Genomic DNA, 25,776 nt, shown 5'->3' on the forward strand with positions numbered 1-25,776 from the left:
GCAGTGAAAGAAGTGGTGCATTCCTGGCTCACAGCTCAACCGAGAACCTTCTTTTATGATGGCATCAGGAAGCATGTACAATGATGGACCAAGTGCATTGAAACACAAGGAGACTGTGTCGAAAAATTATGTTCTTGTAAGTTTCTCATTTGATTACAATAAAATTTTATAATTACTTTGCAGATAATAATTGACTTACCCTCGTAGTTTTAACTCCACTCCCATGCAGCTTTTAAGCCTCTTTGGTTATCAAAATAATACTAAAGCATGATTAATAACACTTAAAATAAATACTGGGGCTGTGCTTTCATTTTAAATCAGATATAACTGACAACTAGTTTACACAGGAACAAACTTACACAGCTGCTGGAAATGCAGTCCTACAATAATCACTCAGCAGTCATGTAACTGGTTTTTCGTATCTTTCAAACTTTCTGCCGTTATGCTATGAATACTATATTAGTACAAAAAAACCCTTTACAAACTTTTAGTGATGAAGACAATGGAAATTAATAGCTGCACATTCTCATCCTAAGCTTGTATTTGGACAAATAATAATAATAATAATTATTATTTTGTGTGTGCTTCGATATGCAATGGAATGTTTACAATCATATTATTAATTGAAGTTTCTGTAAATGAGATCCAAAGAAATGTTTTTCGTTTCCATATTGCTGACATACAGTTCAACAGAGCAGTGTTATGTTCCCTGAGTCAGCGCCAAGGAGCAGCAGCCTGTTGAGAGGAAGGACAGCCATGGACGTAAGAACACCTTTGAAGGTATCGGATCGCAGGCGAGTTGACGTGTATGAGGCATCCATATCAACAGCAGAATGGACTCCTATTCGGCTAGCTGTGGTCCCTGATATCAGTTCCGATCCATAGCTCATAAGACAGTGAACAGGTTCTGTAGGCCCTCTGCAGCAAAAATCATTTTAGCAGGTAGTAAACAAAAACTGTATAACAAGAAACAATTTTGATATAAAATATGAACACATAAAGCAACAATAATGACAGCAACAGCAGAAATCCTAAGATCAAAAACCTACCGAAACATAAATGGCAAATCACTTTTCATCTTACAAATTACTTCATTACTGATAAATATAATGTAATAAAAAGAAAATGGTGACATTAATGTAATTTAATAAAAGGAAATCAATGCTGTTTTAGTTTCCAAGTTCATATTATTTGTTGAAAGAGAAAGAGAGAGAGAGAGAGAGAGAGAGAGAGAGAGAGAGAGAGAGAGAGAGAGATACATAGATATCGTACGCATACACAAAGTGTGGTAAGAGTGGACACTTCATAGAACTGTGCTGAAATATTGTCTGATCATTTCTCTGTCACTTCCATGTACAACCCTTATAAAGTTACAAAAAGTAACTGATGCAACACCCTGATGCACAGATTTGCAGTACATAATAAACATGTGTAAAGGATGTGCCAGACAGTAGGGGATTTTAATTTATTATATGAGCTTTCAAATGGTAACTTCATTTTTCCATTGCGGCCAAGCCACGGCCAGCAGTGTTAGCTGCCTGTAAATTCTTTCATCCCACAGTCTGGTAACAGGAAGTCAGCACCGAGGAAGGGCACCTTGATCACGCACCTCTCTCATGTGCTTACAAGGTAATGCTGCCCGAGGCGTCGCTTAGCAGGCAACGCTCTGGAAAATTCCATGCCGCCTGCCAGGTTTTCTTGATCCTGTCCAATCAGGGTGGAGGAAGCCATGTGGTGCGGCGAATATACCTGGCCGCCTGTCTCCGGGCCCGCTCTCTTGTATTCTAGCTCACTAGCAAGTCGGACGCGCGCCCTGTAGCAGTGTAGACCTTCCCGCTTCTCCCGGTGCTGCAGCACTGTGGACTAAGTTTTGGCAGACAACAACTTTCGTTAGCTTTGCAAACTATGGCCTGCCAAACTCTACGCTCTGGCTCACCCTCACCTCCCTAGGCCCATGTGACCCCTTTTTAACATGCTTCCGCCAATAAATAGCCTTTGTCTAAATTTTGTTCTATTCATTTCATAACGCCCACCGTCTGCCCATATGCCCATCCTGTACACATGGTAGCAGTGTAACAATAGTTTACCATTTGACTGTGGATAAAAAAGACCCCTAATAGCTTGCTAAGTCTACATTCTCTTTTACATGGCAGAGATATTGTAGTGGACTCTGAAGAAAACAACCAAGAAGGTGTGGTACACCTATACTAAATATACGAGCCCAAATGTATCAGTTGGAAAAGGGAAACAAAAAGTAGATCACTGGAAGAGAAGAAAGAAAACTGTGAACTTTCAAGCTGAGAAGATGTCCTCTCCAGGGATTAAGATGTTCTCAAACTTTATAGGATGCAACACCAACACACACTCACAGAGCAAAAAACCTGCAGCCCAGTTGGCAAGGCTGTGTGATATTATGACAAACTGGAGTGGCGAGGACTGACTTGGTTCACTCATAGGCTGTTAAAAGTCTCTTCTACTATTCCATCTGAGTGGGGTTTTGGGAGATTTTCGCATTCATCTAGACATACACTGGCCATGGGGTGTTCTTTACTTAACCAACCCAAGAAATGCAGCTTTCAAAACACATTCTGTTCAACTTTAATTATAGCAGTCAACATTAAAAAACAGAAAACATGACACTAATGCAATTAATCCATTAACATGATCAGGTGTGAAGTTTCACATCAAAGTTGAATATGCCATTTTTTTTATGTATTTCACTGTTTCTCCACTTTTATGTGAATAAATATGGCAATCTTTTTTGATATTTAACAGAATTTTCTCAAGTGTTTTGCTTTGTCCCTTCCTGTTTCAGAATTTTAATTTTGCAGTTTTAAGCTAATATGATGGGCATGTGAATAACTTTTTTGGTGAATATGTTTTCTAGTTTTATTTCATAACTCACTGGATACCTTGATTCAATCATATGACACCTACATTCATATCAATAACATAAAAATATGTACTTTGGATATACTACTGAAACATGTTTACTGCTTAGGTATCAAAGCAATCAAATTCAACACACTAATTAGGTAACTATCAGTCATTTATGTTTTAGCTTGTTGTTGTTGTTGTTGTTGTTGTTGTTGTGGTCTTTAGTCCAAAGACTGGTTTTATGTAGGTTTTGATGCTACTGTATCCAGTGTAAGTCTCTTCGTTTCTGAATAACTACTGTGACTCACATCCTTTCAGTAAGTCTTGTCTAATCTAGTTCTTCGGACATGACACATTTTCAGACTCACTGAATCAGTTATATTAAAACTGGCAATTTTAAGATCTTTCCCCCTCATGAGAAAATTTCTGTGGATGTCCATAAAGATGAGCTGAGAGTTTTACTGTACACTCTTCCATGGGCAGATCCCCCAGTTCTATATGGTGCTTAGCCATAATGCCAACAATAGCATCATCCTATATATGGGTTGTAATCTATGCCCTCAATTTCATCAGACTTAGTTAATAAATGTACTGGAAAACTAATAAAAATTAGGTAAGAAAGTATTTAGCTCTTCATGTCATCAGGGCCAGTGGAATGATATCAGTTCAGCATACACAGAACATAAAAAACACTAAGCTGATGATAAGTCTTTCACTATTTATAACAATACTCTTGGAGATGGGAAATGGCCGATGCAGATAAACAGCCCACACTTAGGTGGTATGTGATAAGTGTTAAAGTGATAACATAGCACTATTGGTTCAGGAAGAGATTCATGGTGATGTGTAACAATATATTATTAACTGTATTGACAATGTAGACCTTGCCTGATCACAACTGAAGAATATATTTTATTGGAAGAAGATACTGCTTGTAAGAGAAGTAAGTGTAAAATTTGCATCACAGCAAGTGCCAAGTTGGTGGCAAAGCTTGTGATCTTTTATACACCCTGAGAAGGAATTCATCAGAATAGTCTCATAAAACATATCTATCAGACTTGGAAATTTAGAATATTATGGTAGAATGTTATGAAGAACACTTCCACAGAACATTATGTCTGTGCACCAAAAAAGAATCGGAAACAATACATACTGAGACAGTGTGTTTGGAAGCAGCACTTGCAGGGGAGGTAGCTGTGGTGAGATTCAGCAGGTATGCTTAAATTCACAGCAAAGTTTTTGCATACAGGTTGAAAAGCATTTAAACCGACAAACTCTGGGAGGTTGTAGGGGACATCAAAACAAATATTTTCCCCTAATGTCATTTTTTCCTATGAGGATGATTTAAACTGGTGGAGGCCTTATTATGCTCTTCAGTTGTTAGAAGGCGTATTACGATCTTCAGTTGTAGGCAACTGCTGTCCACCAGTGTAGTAGTGCAATGTCTCTGTTTACTAATGGACCGATACACCTGGAGTGAGTACACTTATATGGTTGGTGTGTACTACATAGCACACCACAACAGACGAGCTGCACAGCGGGTTTATCAACAACAATATCCCAATCGCCGTATCCCGCATCATACGACATTTGCTGCTGTGTACCAATGTCTGCGTGAGACCGGGTCATTTAGTAGATTACCTGGACAGGGATGCCATCCCACAGTAAGAACGATGCAATTTGAGGAAGCTGCCTTGCAGCATGTGGAGCGGGATCCTTCAATCAGCACTCGTGCAATTGCACGTAACATGGGGATGAATCCGACGAATGTAAGAACAGTCATTCACGAGCAATTGTTACGTCCATTTCACTTACAGCGTGTTCACAACCTGGAACCAGTTGATTATCCACCCAGAGCACAGTTTTCGCAGTGGTATCTGGAACAGTGTGAAATGCATCCTACATGTCCATCCTCTGTGTTGTTAACCGATGAAGCAACATTCGCGCATGATGGAGTCTTCAACATGCACAATTCGCATATTTGGAGTGAAGATACCCCCATGCCACAGTTACTAGCGCTCATCAAGTGCGATTCTTCGTTAATGTGTGGGTCGGTGTTGTTGGGGGCTGTTTAAATGGGCTGTATCTGCTACCTAGGCCATTAAATGGCAAGCACTATTACAATTTTCTGGCCAGAGCATTGCCAGAATTGCTGGAAGACGTCTCGCTCCCTACAAGACAACGCATGTGGTTCCAACATGACGGGGCGCCGGCACATTTCAGTCATTGTGTGCGTCGATTCCTGGAGCAACGGTTCCCAGAAATGTGGATTGGCAGAGGTGGTCCTGTACCATGGCCTGCTCAATCCCCAGATATGTCCCCTCTGGACTTTTTTGTGTGGGTTAGAGATGTGCAACCTTGTTTACGCAACTCCTGTTGCATCAGAAGAGGATCTGGTTGCCCGAATAGCAGCAGCAGCAGCAGGAACAATTCAGGATACTCCTGGGGTTTTTGCCCGTGTAAGACAAAACATGATCCGACAGTGTAACCTTTGTTTACGTGTCAATGGAGGAATTTTTGAAAATCTACTGTAAATGAAATTGGGTTGTGTTAATATGTTGTCTCTTGGTCATAAAAAAATGGAAAAGTGTTTGTTGGTTTAATTAATTTGCCGCCAGAGAAATCTACTCCTAAGTATAGTGAAGGTGCCAACATTGACTCACAAGTCATTTAGTTCATCAATGCCACAGTGTTTGTAAATAGAAGAGAAATTCACAAAATTATTTGAAGTGACTGTTTATTAATTACAAAGCTTAAAAGTCATCTCAGACTTTAATGTGATGCCATGAACCGGCACTCTGGACAACAAATGACTAAAAGCTAAGTGTATGCATGGGAATAATGGATTTGGGGTTCTATATTATTAGTGGGGGCTCGACTTAATGCTGATTAAAATAAATGATGGGTGGATATCAAAGCTATCCTACAATTTCCAAGACTTAGATTACAGGGTCGAGAACTGTAGGATTCCCCTAAATCAGGCAGGTGTGCACTACACACTGGAGGCTGCTACACACATAGTTGATTTTGTGTGTGGAGCACATAAGGTTATTTTAGACTAGACAAATCTCCATCCAGCCCAAATAATGAAAGCTGTAGGAGACCAAAAAGTATTAGTGTAAGGTTCAAAGCAATGGCACCCCACAGACTACGAGTATTAAAATCATTACAATTAATTGCTGAATCATTCCAAAAAAAGTACCTAAGTATGAAGTGCCCCTAAAAAGCAGTGGAGCTCATGTAATACTAAGTACAGAAGGCTGATTAAAACCCAAAATTGATAGCAATGAGATTTTTGGGGAAAATTTAGGTGTACATCAAATGATAGGCTAATGGTAAACGGACATGGTCTATTTGCCCCAGCACACAAGAAACTCACATCCACCAACATAGAAATCAAAGCTGCATGTGATATTGTTAGGGCTAGACTAATTATTAAGGGAGGGCATAAACATATAACTTGATCCTTCTATTGACTACCAGACTCACCTTCTAATGTTGCCAAAAACTTTAGAAACATCTAAGTTAATTGATATGAATGTTACCCAACCATATTGTCATCCTCAGAGGACACCTTAATCATCCAATAATCAACTGGGAAAATTAAAGTTTTGTAAGGGTGGGCATGACAAGATGTCCTGCAAAATATTACTAAATGCTTTCTCTCAGAACAACCAGAACAGATAAGTTTGGAAGCCTACTCATTATGGAAATATACAAGATATAATGGCAATAAATAGGCCTGATGTCTTTGAGGTTGTCCACATTGAAACTAATATCTGTGACCATGAGGCATGGTTATTACTCAAGTGCAAATGGTAATGAAAACAAGAAAAAAGAGAGAACAGCATGTAGAAGAACTATGGCTAAAAGTTTAAAATATCAGTAGCAGCTTCAAACATTTTGCAGATGAAGCAGTTATGAAAAAAGCTTCATAAATATCATTTAGATCATTAGAAGATTGCAAAGTGGTGCAAAGACTGGCAAACTGCTTTAAATGTTCATAAACATAAGATTGTGTGCTTCACAAAGAAGGAAAAATTTAGTATCCTATGACTACATCAATGAGTCACAGCTGGAAATCATCTACTGATACAAATATCTTGGTTTAACAATTTGTAGGGTTGGAAAGACTATATAGGCTCAATCATAGGTAAATCAAATGGCAGGTTTTGGTTCATTAGTGGTGTACTCTGGACGTTACTCAGTCTACACAGGAGATTGCTTATAAAATACTCATGGGACACACCCTACAACATTTCTCAAGTGTGTGGGCCCTGTATTAAATATGATTAACACGGAATATTGAATGTATACAGAGGAAGGCAGCATGAATGGTCACATGTTTGTTTGACCCACAGAAATGTCAGAGATGCTCAAGAGACTGAACTGGCAGACGTCTGAAGATAAAAGCAAACTATCCCAAGAAAGCCTGCTTATGAAGTTTCAAAAATGAGCTTTAAGTGACGAATCTAGGACTATACTACAGCCCCCTATGTATTGCTCCTGTAGGTACTGCAAGGTTAAGATTAGACTAATTACAGCATGCACAGACGTATTTAATCAAATCATTCTTCCTATGTTCACTACATGACTGGAATGAGAAGAAACCCTAATAACTGGTACAATAGGAAGCACCCTCTGCCATACATTTCACAATGGTTAGCAGATGACAGATGAGCCTGATCACAAATACAGCTACATAGAAGCTTAAATTTTCTCACACTGCCAAGGGACCATAGACCTTAGTATTTGACATACACTCCTGGAAATTGAAATAAGAACACCGTGAATTCATTGTCCCAGGAAGGGGAAACTTTATTGACACATTCCTGGGGTCAAATACATCACATGATCACACTGACAGAACCACAGGCACAAAGACACAGGCAACAGAGCATGCACAATGTCGGCACTAGTACAGTGTATATCCACCTTTTGCAGCAATGCAGGCTGCTATTCTCCCATGGCGACGATAGTAGAGATGCTGGATGTAGTCCTGTGGAGCGGCTTGCCATGCCATTTCCACCTGGCGCCTCAGTTGGACCAGCGTTCGTGCTGGACGTGCAGACCGCGTGAGACGACGCTTCATCCAGTCCCAAACATGCTCAATGGGGGACAGATCCGGAGATCTTGCTGGCTAGGGTAGTTGACTTACACCTTCTAGAGCACGTTGGGTGGCACGGCATACATGCGGACGTGCATTGTCCTGTTGGAACAGCAAGTTCCCTTGCCGGTCTAGGAATGGTAGAACGATGGGTTCGATGACGGTTTGGATGTACCGTGCACTATTCAGTGTCCCCTCGACGATCACCAGTGGTGTACGGCCTGTGTAGGAGATCGCTCCCCACACCATGATGCCGGGTGTTGGCCCTGTGTGCCTCGGTCGTATGCAGTCCTGATTGTGGCGCTCACCTGCACGGCGCCAAACACGCATACGACCATCATTGGCACCAAGGCAGAAGCGACTCTCATCGCTGAAGACGACACGTCTCCATTCGTCCCTCCATTCACGCCTGTCGCGACACCACTGGAGGCTGGGCTGCACGATGTTGGGGCGTGAGCGGAAGACGGCCTAACGGTGTGCGGGACCGTAGCCCAGCTTCATGGAGACGGTTGCGAATGGTCCTCGCCGATACCCCAGGAGCAACAGTGTCCCTAATTTGCTGGGAAGTGGCGGTGCGGTCCCCTACGGCACTGCGTAGGATCCTACGGTCTTGGCGTGCATCCGTGCGTCGCTGCGGTCCGGTCCCAGGTCGACGGGCACGTGCACCTTCCGCCGACCACTGGCGACAACATCGATGTACTGTGGAGACCTCACACCCCACGTGTTGAGCAATTCGGCGGTACGTCCACCCGGCCTCCCGCATGCCCACTATACGCCCTCGCTCAAAGTCCGTCAACTGCACATACGGTTCACGTCCACGCTGTCGCGGCATGCTACCAGTGTTAAAGACTGCGATGGAGCTCCGTATGCCATGGCAAACTGGCTGACACCGACGGCGGCGGTGCACAAATGCTGCGCAGCTAGCGCCATTCGACGGCCAACACCGCGGTTCCTGGTGTGTCCGCTGTGCCGTGCGTGTGATCATTGCTTGTACAGCCCTCTCGCAGTGTCCGGAGCAAGTATGGTGGGTCTGACACACCGGTGTCAATGTGTTCTTTTTTCCATTTCCAGGAGTGTAGATTTCAGCTTGCTACCTCAAACCATTTCTAAGAAAAGAGGTCTTAACAGATGGACAGACAAACAGACAACGAAGTGATCTTATAAAGGGTAACATCTATTTCTACTGATTGAGGGGAGGAACTGTAAAACAAAGTAGTCCGAAACTTTGCACTTTTATTGTTCCATTGACTGTCTCTGTTTACTATTAATGAAATCCCAAACAAACCAAGCAAGACAGCACCACATTACAACATTGTATTACTGCTCAGAGAGATAAATGATCAGAATCATGGTGCATGTAATTAGACTGTGCACAGTGTAATTATCAGATATTAGTTTGAGCTTCAGCCATATTTACAAACTGAACTTGATTTCTGTGACCTGCCTTCTGAAAACATAATTTCTCTTTTTATGAACAATGGGCAGCTAATCAACAGTGTAGTAACAATAAATAGTAATCTTCTCAACTTACTTTTATGTTTATAGTAAAACTGTTTTATCTGTGTAGTTACTTTTTTTGCAGCTAACAAGCTATTCCAACACCATGATCAAGACAGCTGAGCTATATTGTCATGATGCAAGATAAAAATAAATTAAGGAAGATGCTACGGCATAGACTATGCCTTGTTCTACATGAACTACATTCAAACTCTGTAGAATCAAAATTTCAGTGGCGTAAAATGATGTACTAACTGACTGTTCCATTGGTTCAAGAAAGAACAAAGGTTCACTGACAATGGCTTACAGCAACCAAAAGTTTAAACATTGTTACAGGTTCCTACAACCACTTGAAGAAAATTCTACGATTAATGGTTGAACATATTTATGCATAAAACCTTTCTTGTTCTAACATATATAAAATGAGCTACCGTATTTACCCGAATCTAAGACGCACTCGAATCTAAGCCGCACCTGAAAAATGAGACTCAAAACAAAGGAAAAAAAGATTTCCCGAATCTAAGCCGCACCTGAAATTTGAGACTCGAAATTCAAGGGGAGAGAAAAGTTTTAGGCCGCACCTCCAAATCGAAACAAAGTTGGTCCATTGTAATATGAGACACAATTTAGGTTGAATGAATGACGATACAGCTACAGTGGTTTGGTTCGAGTCGTAAGCTTTACCAGGTAGCCATTGCTATGCGTCATGCGCTCCGTCCGTATTTATACAGGTACCGTTCCTTTTCCACATGCTTCGTCTGGTTTGAATCGATTGCTTATTTTGTTTGATCTGATAAGTGCCGTTTTCTCTGTTATAGGTGTTTACGTCACTCTAAGCTGAAAATGCATCACTGTACTGTGTCATGCATTGTTTGTCGCATTCTGATAGTGCGTGTTTACAGCCTGTCGCCGTTCGCGGCATGGCTTGCTTTTGTGCGCGCTATCGCCGCTTACAACTAAAAAGAGGCGAATCGTCTCATTAGCGAAGCAATGTCAAGAGATTGCTATTTTTTGTTACTTACACTGCTGCTTTCTTTGAGAATGATCAACAAGAACCAAATAATAGGCTGTGTATGATAGAACATGTTCTGAACGAGAGTTAGGCGAAAATTTTTCACCGTTTGAAAATCTTTGCGGCCGCTTCTTTAGTACATCAAATTCTGCACAGAAATTAGAGTCATCTTAGATTTAAAAATCTAGTCAGTTGCCGTGGTTCATTTCTGACTGTATCACTATTAGGCTAAGAATAATACGAATATAAACATGACACGATAAGTGTATTCTTCCGCGTTTGCTGTTGTCTCACTCTAGTTTCGTAGTTTATTAGGCAGACAGGATTTAAATGAGATAGCAACAAACACGGAAGAACACATGGCAAAATGTTTATATTCGTATTATTCTTATGCTGAATGGTGAAGAGAATACTGCTTGTGATTCACATTTCATCAGGTTACTATTAGCAACCATCTCTTCTCACAGATAGGAAAAAATTCAGAACGTAGAGTTGGCCGTGTTGAAAAACAACCCAAACAGTCTTGCCAGTCGGATTTTCGTAGTACACTGAAATTCCACTACATTCGAAGATGAACAATACGGAATTTGTATTTACTTCGTTGGATAATGTATGAAAATGCAGTGGTCGAAACTCGGGGCGGAGAAAAAAAAAGCTCGTCTTCCACCTTTTTTTTTAAATTTATTTACTGACGCAGAGGTTTTGGCGCCAGTATTTATCTTTGAGCCTACAAAGCATGCCTGTGTAGCGATACATATATTCGACGGCAGAAGTTAGTTGTGGCGGCACCTACCAACATTTTTCAGAACTTCCGCTTGCTTTGCACTCGATTCTAAGCCGCAGGCGGTTTTTTGGATTACAAAAACTGGAAAAAAGTGCGGCTTAGATTCGAGTAAATACGGTACTGTCTGTCTCTAAATATGCTCATGCCAATAATCCATTAAACCTCTCCCAAAAGTGCACAAAAGTTGCAAGACCAGAAAAACAAAAATAAAAGACACTGCTTTATACTCACTTCATAGGAAAGCAGAACCTGCCATCAAGAGCACTCCAAACAGAAACTGCCTGGTCCAGAGAAGAGCTAACAATGGAGTTGCCACCATTTGCTGATATAAGTTGCAGTATCTCTGAGTCATGACCTTTCCAAGAGGCCAGTAGGCCACCTGTGCGGATGTCCAGCATAGACAGGAATCCTGATGACTGTCCAACAGCCACCCATGTGCCTTCAGGCCCAACAGCAATGCATCTTATTAGTCCTGTTGCACTCTGTGACACCTGCAGAGATGGAAAATAGTTTAACTTGCATTCTACTATTATAACTCCCATTAAGGACATTTATGTTACAGATGACAACAGGGTAATTAACTTGAGTTGCAAAGATGACCAATACACATGCAAGTAAATTTTACGAAAGTGATGAGAAGACAATAGCCCTGAAAAACAATCCTCTATGACTACAAATCTGTATTACAAATTTTTCCATTTTCATTTAAGAAAGGAAAAATTCAATAAACATCTCTGTATTCAGTGATAATATGAAGGAAAAATGATCTCAAGGAACTGAATAAATGATATTAACAATACTGGTATATAGGACAGCAGGACACAAGATAATCTTTCTAATTACTGGCAAAACTGTAACAGGAAGATGTCTGTTGGGTTTAAAATATTACTTTATTGTGTAAATTACAATTAAGACTCAGAAACAGAGAAAGGAAATCTTTAGCTATTACATTTCATTTGTCACCAATTCAAAGAGTCTTCTCTTAAACCAAGGAACGTTAGCCTAGTCACCACCCTCCCCCCTTTTCTTGTTCTCTCAACTGCCAATAGAAAGTAGGATTAATACAAATATCACACAGTGAATATGGTATCACTCAATCATTGCTCCAGTCCTGCTAAGGAAGAGGTGTCTGGCGCTGTCATTTTCAAAGGGTCAGGTGCAGGTGGCACATCATGTCCATCCTTCTTAGTCTCTTGGGTATGCAGTTACACTATAATGAAGGCTTATTTTTAATGCAACAATCAAACCACGCATATCAATGTCAAATGTCTTTTCACTATTTGTGAGTACTTTAATTGGGGCAATCATATGGTGACTGTAAAAACTACCTGGCTGCATCATGGCACAGGATACATGTTCACTTTATAACAAGTCTTGAAAAATGAATGCATACTTGGTGCCATGTTCCATGATTATTGTAGGTCAAAACCTGCAGATCTGTGTGTGTAACCATTGCACAGAGCCAGATACTTCATTTTCATTATTGGGAGTGGTATGAACAAATTCTCCAGGTTGTGTGTCCATAGATGATAATTTAGCTCATCTTTGAAGGCAATCTGCAGAGCAAGCAGGACAATCAGTAGGGTCTTCATCCAGAGTCCAAAGGCATGATACCTGAGAGAGGCCTTTAAATCATGATGTAAAACCTCTACTAGTTCATTCAGTAAAGGTTAGTAGCCAGATACCCGAATTCTGTGCAGCTGGTGCCTGCAGTAGCATTCCTAGTGCCTTGAACAGATGATAAACTGTCAGTATTGACCTGTAGCTACACACAGTGGTATGTCAAAGAGCACAATCTATTCACAAAAGAATGTTTTGGCAAATCTGCCAATTACAATCTGATAATATGGAGAGGCTTGAATCACTGGTTTGGAGAGTTGAAATTCCAAGTGGGGAGATGACAAGGTGACTAATTTCGTTTCTACCAGATGAAACTTTTCTATCTATCAGGAACAGAACAGAAATTATAAAGCGTCTAACAGATAATCCATGAGGCAAATGAGACAGACATATAGGTGACACAGCTGTCACTGTCTCAAATGCTTCACTATTATGTTTATTTGTGGCATTGCCAACAACATATGGCATACTTGTGATCTTGCTGGCAGACAAGAGCACAATGTCCTCACTGGTGTGGCACACCTTGCCGAAGTGTGGTTTTGTGTTTCCCTCCAGCCATTTATACAAGAAAATTTTTGAAACGTATCAAAACAGGAATTTTGATTAGAGAACCTATAACATTAAGAACGGCTTTGACTTAGCAAATGATGGGAAGGACATTAAGATTCTAACAGGAGCAACTAAAGAAACAGTTTATATACAAGCATTCCATTAATGGTATAAATATAATAGAGGGAAACATTCCACATGGGAAAAATATATCTGGCAGGTCGATAGACACACAAACAAAAACATACACACAAAATTCTACCTTTCGCAACCAACGGTTGCTTCATCAGGAAAGAGGGAAGGAGATGGAAAGATGAAAGGATGTGGGTTTTAAGGGAGAGGGTAAGGAGTCATTCCAATCACGGGAATTGGAAAGACTTACCTTAGGGGGAAAAAAGGACAGGTATAGTGGGGCACTTTTGGGGTCCTTCTGTGGGAGGTTCTGGGTTTGAGGGGATGAGGAAGTGGCTCTGGTTATTTGCTTCTGTACCAGGTCGGGACGGTAGTTGCGGGATGCGAAAGCTGTTTTCTGGTTGTTGGTGTAATGGTTCAGGGATTCCGGACTGGAGCAGATTCGTTTGCCACGAAGACCTAGGCTGTAGGGAAGGGACTGTTTGATGTGGAATGGGTGGCAGCTGTCATAATGGAGGTACTGTTGCTTGTTGGTGGGTTTGATGTGGACGGACGTGTGAAGCTGGCCATTGGACAGATGGAGGTCAACGTCAAGGAAAGTGGCATGGGATTTGGAGTAGGACCAGGTGAATCTGATGGAACCAAAGGAGTTGAGGTTGGAGAGGAAATTCTGGAGTTCTTCTTCACTGTGAGTCCAGATCATGAAGATGTCATCAATAAATCTGTACCAAACTTTGGGTTTGCAGGCCTGGGTAACCAAGAAGGCTTACTCTAAGCGACCCATGAATAGGTTGGCGTACGAGGGGGCCATCCTGGTACCCATGGCTGTTCCCTTTAATTGTTGGTATGTCTGGCCTTCAAAAGTGAAGAAGTTGTGGGTCAGGATGAAGCTGGCTAAGGTAATGAGGAAAGAGGTTTTAGGTAGGGTGGCAGGTGATTGGCGTGAAAGGAAGTGCTCCATCGCAGCGAGGCCCTGGACGTGCTGAATATTTGTGTATAAGGAAGTGGCATCAATGGTTACAAGGATAGTTTCCGGGGGTAACAGACTGGGTAAGGATTCTAGACGTTCGAGAAAGTGGTTGGTGTCTTTGATGAAGGATGGGAGACTGCACGTAATGGGTTGAAGGTGTTGAACTACGTAGGCAGGGATACGACTGACATCTCTGCCCAAACTCTTTGCCTTTACAAATGTCTGCTTGTGTCTGTGTATGTGCGGATGGATATGTGCATGTGTGCGAGTGTATACCTGTCCTTTTTTCCCCCTAAGGTAAGTCTTTCCACTCCCAGGATTGGAATGACTCCTTACCCTCTCCCTTAAAACCCACATCCTTTCGTCTTTCCCTCTCCTTCCCTCTTTCCTGATGAAGCAACCGTTGGTTGCGAAAGCTAGAATTTTGTGTGTATGTTTGTGTTTGTTTGTGTGTCTATCGACCTGCCAGCGCTTTTGTTTGGTAAGTCTCATCATCTTTGTTTTTAGATACATTCCATTAATGGGATAGAGAGAGTAAAGAAAAACCTTATGACAGGGAGATTAAACAAGAAGAAATGACTGAGTGCACTGACATGTTAGAATTTGTATAGCCTGTTAATAATTTTAAATTTAATGACAAAGTTTTTAGCTGCAGGGCAGACTAACCATGGGGATTAACCTGAAAGGGACTCTTAACTGCCAATCATTTGGCTGCAATCTCATCACAGGAGCTACCCTGGGATTTGCTCAAAAAGATTTACAGATTCCATATGAAATATAAATTTGGATAGCTGAAAGATAATGGTGCCATAACAGCTCCACCAATTCGTTCAGTAAATAAGTATTAATTTGTGATCTATTACCATGACCTCAGGATATGCTGTGACAACCAGAAACAGCTCTTACAAATTTACAGGAAACTTAGTAAGTGTATTTTCTAGTTTAAGAATAGATTTTAACAACACTTCCAACATTTTTATTATTCATATAGTATTATCATTAACAAGGAGAAACACAAACAGCTACCACCTGATCTGTATTTGGTGACACTAATAATACTTCAAGAGGAATACACAATATTTTAGGAGGTAACAATATAGACTAATCTGAATAAAACATTTCATATAACATGTCCAATTTTTATTGGTTACAGAGATACAGCTGTTAGAATATAATCCACAAAAATACTCCCAGAAGCTGTCAAATAAAGCAAATGATTGAGTTCAAAGTTAGTTTTCACAAATTTCAGCTCCAACTTCAATCCACATTTGAATTTTGACGAGACTGCATGTAGCTCTTGTGAGGTTGTATTGGTGTTCTTTCATGAGAGCAGCACTGTTAATAATCAGAATGATCAATTTGTCTTTGTGATTACTTTTTCTTTGTAGACTTCATCTTTCAACTATCACCTCAGGCAAAAATCTAAAGAGGTAAGGGACAATGGTGGCCAATAAAATGGTCATTTCTGCCTACCCATTTTCCAGGGAATGTTAAGTTTAGATTATGTGTCACTTGATGACAAGAATGTGCAGGAGCAACATACCCATCCTTGTAGCCATAATAATCTCCTCCAATACTGCTGGAAGCTCATTTTAGAAATACTAATTAACCGGGCACAGTAAGATGACGCTGTAACACAACAAGCCCAATCAATTGATTGTCATAACCACACCACATATTATAAGAAAAACTTTCTTGAAAATGAGTCTTGGCAGAGGATGTGAGTTTGCATTGGATGACCAATGGAGTTATGAGTGTTACTGATACCAGTAAGCAGTATTAATGGAATTATTCAGAGATTTGCAATTAGGTAATGACAAGATTCCAGCTACCTTCATCTCCTCCCTGAAGAAGTTGAAATTACTGTAAATGATACTTAATGTCGACCATATTCCTATATGTGGAGCACCATTATGTGTAGAAATTCTGTGTGTGTTTGTTGAAGGACTACATTCTGTGTTGTTTTTGTGGCCTTTAGTCCAAAGGCTGATGTGATATAGCTCTCCACACTAGTCCATCTTGTTCAAGCCTCATCATCTCTGAATAACTACTACTGCAACCAACGTCCATTTGAACCTACTTACTGTGTTCCTGTCAAGGTCTCTCTTCACAGTTTTCACCCCCCACACTTCCCTCCATTACTGACTTTTCCTTGATGTCTAAGGATGCATTCAATTGGCCAGTTCCTTCTTCTAGTCTAGTTGTACCATAAATCATTTCTTTTCCCCCTAGTTAAGCTCTGGGCCTCCTTATTAGCTATTCGATCCATCCATCTAATCTACAGCACCACATTTCAGAAGTTTCCATTCCCTTCTTGTCTGAACTGCTTATCATCCATGTTTCATTTCTGACCAAGACTATAATCCAGATGAAGGTCTTCACAAAAAACTTCATAACAGGTAACCCTTCAGCAGCACATGGTTTTTCACAACATGAGGGGACGTGTGGCGCACTTTGTACACATGTAAAGAAAAGCTGTCTTTATGTTACTGAGGTAAACATGTATGAACAAAATTACAGTTCACGCTTAGTTTAATTACACAATAAAAAAATAGGCCTTTCACTGTATCACTTTGTTGCTGCACCCAAGTTTTACCCCACAGTAATGAACCATTCAAAGCATTAAACAGTGCCGCTGCATTAGATCCCTGCCACTCACTTATTTGATTACTAATTACCTTGTAGATAACTGCCCCATTGTGGGATTGGGCTGTTAGCTCTGAATCTGGGCCATTTTCTTCCATGGATCACTAATTTTGTCTTACCTAGGTTGCTATTTATTTTATATTACTGCTGCTCACTTGAATGTATGGCAACACAACTATTACTGTGTTAACTGATGCAATTATGAAGGAATAGGTACAGGCTGGAAACTGTAAAACAACAATGGAACAGTACAAAACAATATTATTTGTGATTTCCACACTTCATACCCTCTCAAGGGTTAAATTTATTTTCCCCTTTCTCAGAAATGTTTTTTGTGCTACTGCAAGTCTACACTTTACGAGCACCATCCAGGAAATAAGGAACATTTGCACACACAGTCCGCACATCTGTCTTGTGGCAGCCCCTCATAGGTTTCTGGTGTTCAGTGTTATGTGGACAGGTGCTGTATATGGTTCAAGTCAGACCCTATCACATGATAGGTGTAGAGATAGCTGTGACAACTGTGAATTCCACAGAGTGTGAGGTGTTAGATATTCATCTTCTGGAGCCAGAAAATGTTATACCCTGTGACACCCACTGCGGACTTGTTACCGTTTATGGCGAAAGTGTAATGAAAGCAACCAGTGTCTGAAAGTGGTGCTTAATGTTTAAGAATGAGAGAACAGATGTTCAAGACTAAGGGCAATTCATGATCAGCAACATGCATGGACAACGTCAGGAAGTGTGTCGTTCAACTGTGCTTTGAAAATGTCACTCAGCACTTAGGATACCACAAAATCTGCACACAGTGGGAGCCATACGTGCTCACAGATGACCCGAAAGCTGTGAAAATGGGTGCTGCATTAGCTTTCATAGAGCATTACAAAAGGGATGGCAACACATTCATTGACCAGAATGTTACAGGAGATGAAACCCAGGTTCCTCACAATGCCCCTACAAAGAAGCAACAGTCTATGGAGAGGAATCATCCTCAATACCCACAGAAGCCTCACAAGTTCAAACTAATTGCATCAATTCACAAACTGATGGCTTCTGTGTTCCAGCATAACATCAAGTGCCAGCATGTTGGCCTGAAACATAACAGCAGAGAACACTGAGACGATGTCAGTCAATAGTACACTGACTAGGACCACACAACGATGGGAGCAGCCCCTGTAGAAAGAGAATATAAACGCTGCTCCAGCTAGCCTCAGATACACTAGAAGAGCCTCAATAGAAGAAGAGCCTTGATCCACACTATTTAGCTCTGACTTCTGATCTATATTATTTGCTTGCAGGGAAATTGCATATATCAAAGGACATTGATTATTTGCATGTTGTCAATTGTTTGCAACACCTCTTTGTAAAGAGGCAAAGTTAAGTACTGTCAATTCAATTTACTGTTATAAACTCCATTAATATGATGTGCTTGAATGTTGTCTAGCTATCCGAGAAAACAGATTCCTAGGCAACCTACATTAAACGAGTGGGCAGGATCTCACATTCTGTATTCTGTGACAGTGAAAGGGTCTTACTCATCAATTTTGTGTCCCACAACACAACAATCAATAGTGATGCTAAATGTGTTACCCATCAACATCTTCATCAGGCTATCCAAAACTGCTGAAGAGGTAAGCTCTCACATGGAATTGTTCTCTTATACAACAATGCATGTCTGCACATGGCTATATTGCTTAGCAGACACGAACCTCATTGCAAGAGAAATTCCTACAGTCTGAACTTGGCATCATTGAACTTTTTCCTGTTTCCAAAAGTGAAAGATCATCTTGCTGGTAAATGCTTTACAAATGATGAAGACCTGGAGGATGCTGCTGTGACATGGTTGAAAAGGCAGATGGCCACATGGTATGAAGAGGGTACATGTGCCTTAATGTCAAAGGCGACTATGTGGAAAAGTAGACCAGTATGTGACAGAATGTGTATATTCAGCTTCTGTATTATTATTATTATTATTATTATTATTATTATTACTATTATTGTTATTATTATTATTATTATTATTATTATTATTATTAAAGAATATCTTGGTGTGGCAAAATGTTCTTTACTTTCTGGAGATCCCCTTATAACCTCTACTTTGGATGTCATTTATTTTGCTGCCTAAATAGCAAAACTCATCTGTTACTTTTAGTGTCTCATTTCATAATACACTCCTGGAAATGGAAAAAAGAACACATTGACACCGGTGTGTCATACCCACCATACTTGCTCCGGACACTGCGAGAGGGCTGTACAAGCAATGATCACACGCACGGCACAGCGGACACACCAGGAACCGTGGTGTTGGCCGTCGAATGGCGTTAGCTGCGCAGCATTTGTGCACCGCCGCCGTCAGTGTCAGCCAGTTTGCCGTGGCATACGGAGCTCCATCGCAGTCTTTAACACTGGTAGCATGCCGCGACAGCGTGGACGTGAACCGTATGTGCAGTTGACGGACTTTGAGCGAGGGCGTATAGTGGGCATGCGGGAGGCCGGGTGGACGTACCGCCGAATTGCTCAACACGTGGGGCGTGAGGTCTCCACAGTACATCGATGTTGTCGCCAGTGGTCGGCGGAAGGTGCACGTGCCCGTCGACCTGGGACCGGACCGCAGCGACGCACGGATGCACGCCAAGACCGTAGGATCCTACGCAGTGCCGTAGGGGACCGCACCGCCACTTCCCAGCAAATTAGGGACACTGTTGCTCCTGGGGTATCGGTGAGGACCATTCGCAACCATCTCCATGAAGCTGGGCTACGGTCCCGCACACCGTTAGGCCGTCTTCCGCTCACGCCCCAACATCGTGCAGCCCGCCTCCAGTGGTGTCGCGACAGGTGTGAATGGAGGGACGAATGGAGACGTGTCGTCTTCAGCGATGAGAGTCGCTTCTGCCTTGGTGCCAATGATGGTCGTATGCGTGTTTGGCGCCGTGCAGGTGAGCGCCACAATCAGGACTGCATACGACCGAGGCACACAGGGCCAACACCCGGCATCATGGTGTGGGGAGCGATCTCCTACACTGGCCGTACACCACTGGTGATCGTCGAGGGGACACTGAATAGTGCACGGTACATCCAAACCGTCATCGAACCCATCATTCTACCATTCCTAGACCGGCAAGGGAACTTGCTGTTCCAACAGGACAATGCACGTCCGCATGTATCCCGTGCCACCCAACATGCTCTAGAAGGTGTAAGTCAACTACCCTGGCCAGCAAGATCTCCGGATCTGTCCCCCATTGAGCATGTTTGGGACTGGATGAAGCGTCGTCTCACGCGGTCTGCACGTCCAGCACGAACGCTGATCCAACTGAGGCGCCAGGTGGAAATGGCATGGCAAGCCGTTCCACAGGACTACATCCAGCATATCTACGATCGTCTCCATGGGAGAATAGCAGCCTGCATTGCTGCGAAAGGTGGATATACACTGTACTAGTGCCGACATTGTGCATGCTCTGTTGCCTGTGTCTATGTGCCTGTGGTTCTGTCAGTGTGATCATGTGATGTATCTGACCCCAGGAATGTGTCAATAAAGTTTCCCCTTCCTGGGACAATGAATTCACGGTGTTCTTATTTCAATTTCCTGGAGTGTATAATTTCCTCAGTACCACCTGATTTAATTTGATTACATTCCATTTTTCTTGCTATACCTTTGTTGATGTTATATCTCTTTTCAAACTATTACCAACCGAATAATTTTTATACTTCATTCACACACTGTTCATTTGCAAGTATAGATGACTGCTGGACACTGTACCAATCTCATAGACAGTTTAGTGGAAACATGAGTAAAAACTCTTCAACCAGGTATTCTTCCATTAGGACATTGTCTACTGTATTCTCTACATGTAGCAGCAGCATTTCCATTACAAAACTCTCAAACAGATACCATAGTGGTATATTAAGCACTTAAAAAATACATGCAACAGGCTTAAACAATAGAGTAAAATTGGTCAACAAATTATAACCACAATCATAACTGAAAAATTCAATTATGCAAACTTAGGCACAACTTGAACTTTACAACAAAAATGACAATCAACAGAGCAACTCACTTCAACCTATCTCAGTAATCAGTTATATCTCTGTAAATGGTACAAATTGGACACATAATATATGGAATGTTTTATGTGAAATATTCTGTATTAACACCTCCTACAATATTTGAATATTTACTATTTCTCCTGAGACACCCAGTGTGTGTGTGTGTGTGTGTGTGTGTGTGTGTGTGTGTGTGTGTTTTACAGAAAACAGAGAAAAAATATAGCCACAATAGTTCCATAGCATCCACACAGAAAATTTCTCTTTAGTCTTATTGGTGTTTATACTACTGTGCAAAATACAAATTTATTGTGCCCAAATATCTCACCTATTACAAAAAACTTTGGTGACATAATTAAAATGTAACTATAACAGAGTTATAATAGGTAATAAATGATAGAAATATGATTACATAAAATGTCAATAAACTAAGCTACACAAACATATTAAACACTAACTGAACAAGTGATTTACCTTCAGTTCATTGACAAAAGAACAGGTTCGTGCATCAACAAGCCGCAGTGTAGTGTCTGTAGTGGCCGCAAGCAGGACACGGCTTGGTGGTGGCAAAGCCTGAAGGACATTGACAGGTGGGTAGCGTGGTGAGTTCATATGAGCAATTACACTTCCCATAAATGGGTCCCATATATGGATGATTGAGTCACACGAGGCAGCAAGCCGTAGTGACTCTATAAGTGCCACTGCCAGTACACACTTACGGTGACCAGTATAAGTCCATCGACACGGGGAAACAGCAGTTCCATCACCCTAAAATAAATAAAAATGGAAATTAATCAAGAATTTAAAAAGGGTCAGAGATACTCAGGATTATTAGTTAGTAACATGACTACATCACTGCACACTTTTTTTTCCTTTCATGAAAACTCTAATTAAATAAGGCAAAAAAGAATATGATTATTATGTGGAACAGAATCACGGGGAAACTATTCTGTAATTTCGCCTGAGGGCATGCAGCTCTACTGTGTGCTTAAATGATTATATTCCGGAGGTAAAATAGTCCCCCATTCGGTTCTTCGAGTGGGGACTACTCAGGAGGACATAGTTATCCGGAGATATAAAATTGGCATTCTACAGATTGGAGCATATGTCAGATTCCTTAATTGGGCATGCAGGTTAGAAAATTTAAAAAGGGAAATGGATAGGTTAAAGTTACAGCGGGGATTAGTAAAGTTCGGTGGCACAAGGAACACAAATTCTGGTCAGGTGAATACAGGGTTATAAATATAAAATCAAATAGGGGTAATGCTGGTGTAGGTTTAACAATGAATAAAAAACAGGAATGTGGATAAGCTACTGTGAACTATAACTAAAAGATAAGCGTAGAAAAATTTTGTGGACAAATTTCCAGAATTTTTTGGACAGAATTCATACATGATGACACTGCAAGCCAAAGATGAAGAGAGAGAAAGTATACAAGGATATTGAATGGATAATTCAGTATGTAAAGGGAGATGAAAACCTAACAGACATGGGGGACTGGAATACGGTTGTAGGGGAAGGAGTAGAAGAAATGACTACGGGAGAATACGGACTTGGTACTAGGAATGAGAGAGGAGAAAGATTAATTGCATTCTGCAATAAATTTCAGCTAGTAATAGCAAATACTCGGTTCAAGAATCAAAAAGAGGAGGAGGCATACTTGGAAAATGTTGGTAGATATGATAAGATTTCAGTTAGATTACATCATAGTCAGGTAGAAATTCTGAAATCAGATATTGAATTTTAAGGTGTAATGAGGACCTGATATAGACTCAGATCACAGTTTAATAATGATGAAGAGTAGGTTGAAGTTTAGGAGACTAGTTAGGAAGAATCAATGTGCATAGAAGTTGGATATGGAAGTACTAAGAAAGGAAGAGGTATGCTTGAAGTTCTCAGAGCTATAGGTACTGCAATAAGGAATAGATCAGTAGGTGGTTCAGCTGAAGAGGAATGGGCATCTCTAAAAAGAGCAATCATAGAAGTTGGAAAGAAAACAGTTGGTACAAAGAAGGCAACTGTGAAAAAACTATGGTTAACAAAAGAAATACTTCAGTTGAATGATGACACAAAGAAATACAAAATGTTCATGGAAATTCAGGAATACAGAAATACAAGTCCCTTAGGAGTGAAATAAATAGGAAGTGCAGGGAAGCTAACGTGAAATGGCTGCATGAAAAATGTGAAGAAATAAAAAATGAAATGGTTGTCTGAAGGACTGACTCAGCATACAGGAAAGTCAAAACAAGCTTCACTGAAATTAAAAGCAGAGGTGGTAACATTAAGAGTGCAATGGAAATACCACTGTTAAATACAGAGTAGAGTGAAGATAGGTGGAAAGAATACACTAAACATCTCTATGAGGGGAAGTCCCTTAGGAGTGAAATAAATAGGAAGTGCAGGGAAGCTAACGTGAAATGGCTGCATGAAAAATGTGAAGAAATAAAAAATGAAATGGTTGTCTGAAGGACTGACTCAGCATACAGGAAAGTCAAAACAAGCTTCACTGATGACGTGACAGAAGAAACAGGAGTTGAAACAGAAGAGAGAGGGAATCCAGTACAAGTATCAGAATTTAAGAGAGGTCTGGAAGACTTAAAATCAAATAAGGCAGAATGGATGGATAACATTCCATAAGAATTTCTAAAACCATTGAGGAAAGTGGCAACAACATGACTACTCACACTGGTGTACAGTGTAGGAGTCAGGCAATACACCAACTGACTTCCAGAAAAACATCATTCACACAATTCCGAAGATTGCAAGAGCCAACATGTGTGAGAATTATTGCACAATCAGTTTAACAGTTCATGGATCCAAGTTGCTGACAAGAATAATATACAGAAGAATGGAAAAGAGAGTTAAGGATGTGTTAGATGATGACCAGTTTGGTTTTCGGAAAGGTAAAGGCACCAGAGAGGCAATTCTGATGATGTGGTTCATAATGGAAGCAAGTCTAAAGAAAAATCAAGACACATTCATAGACTTTGTTGACCTGGAAAAGGTGTGTGCAATGTCAAATGGTGCAAGATGTTTGAAATTCTGAGAAAAACAGGACTAAGCTATATGGAAAGATGGGTAATATACGATATGTACAGGAACCAAGAAGAAATAATAAGAATGGAAGACTAAGTACAAAGTGCTCAGATTAAAAAGGTTGTAATATATGGATGTAGTCTTCCCCCTGCTGTTCAACAATCGATACATCAAAAAATCAATGACAGAAATAAAAGAAGGGTTCAAGAGTGGAATTAAAATTCAAGCTGAAAGGATATCAATGATAAGATTTGCTGATGACATTGCTGTCATCAGGGAAAGTGAAAAATTATAGGATCTGCTGAATGAAAGCAACAGTCTAATAAGTAAAGATATGGATTGAAAGTAAGTTGAAGAAAGATGAAAGTAATGAGAAATAACAGAAATGAGAACAGTGAGACACTAAACATCAGGATTGGTGATCTCAAAGTAGATGAAGTTAAGGATATCTCCTACCTAGGCAGCAAAGTAACCCATGATGGATGGAGCAAAAAGGAGACTAGCACTGGCAAAAAGGCGATTCCTGGCCAAGAGAAGTCCACTAGTATCAAACGTAGACATTAATCTGAGGAATAAATTTCTGAGAATGTACATTTGGAACACAAGATTTTATGGTAGTAAAACATGGACTGTGGGAAAACTGGAACAGAAGTGATTTGAAGCAAATAGTATTGAAAATTAGGTGGCCTGATAATGTAAGGAATGAGGAATTTCTCCATAGAATTGGTGAGGAAAGGACTATATGGAAAACACTGCCAAGAAGGGAAAGGATGGTAGGACATCAGTTAAGACATCAGGGAATATCTTCCATGGTACTAGAGAGAGCTGTAGAGGATAAACATTGGAGAGGAAGACAAATATTGGAATACATCCAGCAAATAATGGAGGACGTAGATTGCAAATGCTATTCCGAGACAAAGAGGTTGGCACTAGATAGGAATTTGTGGCAGGCTGCATAAAAACAGTCAGAAGAATGATGACTTTGATATGCTGCTCGTATTACAAAATGCATGTCTCTAGTTGTGAAACTTCAATTTTACCAGAAAATGGGATGATGCACCAGTTTTTGTAACTACTGACTGGTACCTGTTGGCCATCATACATCTATATCAAAGCTATCAAAATGCAAACAGTTTAGTTCTTTATGAAAAAAGTTATTTTGTTATAAAAGGAACCAGTTCCTTGATATTTCTGACTTTCAACATCTACTCCAAAATCTTTAAGAATAGGTGATAAGCGAGATGACAATAACAACTGACCTGTTTTACTGCTGACATCATTTTTCAAAATTTTTAAGAAGGTGATGTATTCTAGAGTAGTATCTCATCTTAGCAATAATAATATCTTCAGCAAACCACAGTTCAGTGTCAGAAGGGTTGCTCTACTGACAATGCCATTTGCACGTGCATTCACCAGATTTACACGCATTAAATAATAAAACAGTACTAATTGGTATTTTCTGTAATCTGTCAAAGGCATTTGACTGTGTGCGTCACAGTATTCTC

General features: G+C 40.7%; 1 protein-coding gene across 1 annotated transcript in view; it reads right to left on the bottom strand.

Annotated features, from left to right (window-relative positions):
• Positions 1–523: 523 nt before the first annotated feature.
• The window catches only part of LOC124622065 (WD repeat-containing protein 81), a 295,856-nt gene continuing 270,603 nt past the window's right edge, over positions 524–25,776 (bottom strand). The window contains exons 25-27 of the mRNA XM_047147637.1: positions 21,710–22,003; positions 11,509–11,768; positions 524–918 (exon numbers count right to left, since the gene is read on the bottom strand). Coding sequence (XP_047003593.1) covers positions 687–918; positions 11,509–11,768; positions 21,710–22,003 — 786 coding nt within the window. The 3' untranslated portion in view covers positions 524–686. The remainder of the gene's footprint in view (positions 919–11,508; positions 11,769–21,709; positions 22,004–25,776) is intronic.

This window comes from Schistocerca americana, chromosome 7, assembly GCF_021461395.2.
Source record: "Schistocerca americana isolate TAMUIC-IGC-003095 chromosome 7, iqSchAmer2.1, whole genome shotgun sequence".
Taxonomy (NCBI): domain Eukaryota; kingdom Metazoa; phylum Arthropoda; class Insecta; order Orthoptera; family Acrididae; genus Schistocerca; species Schistocerca americana.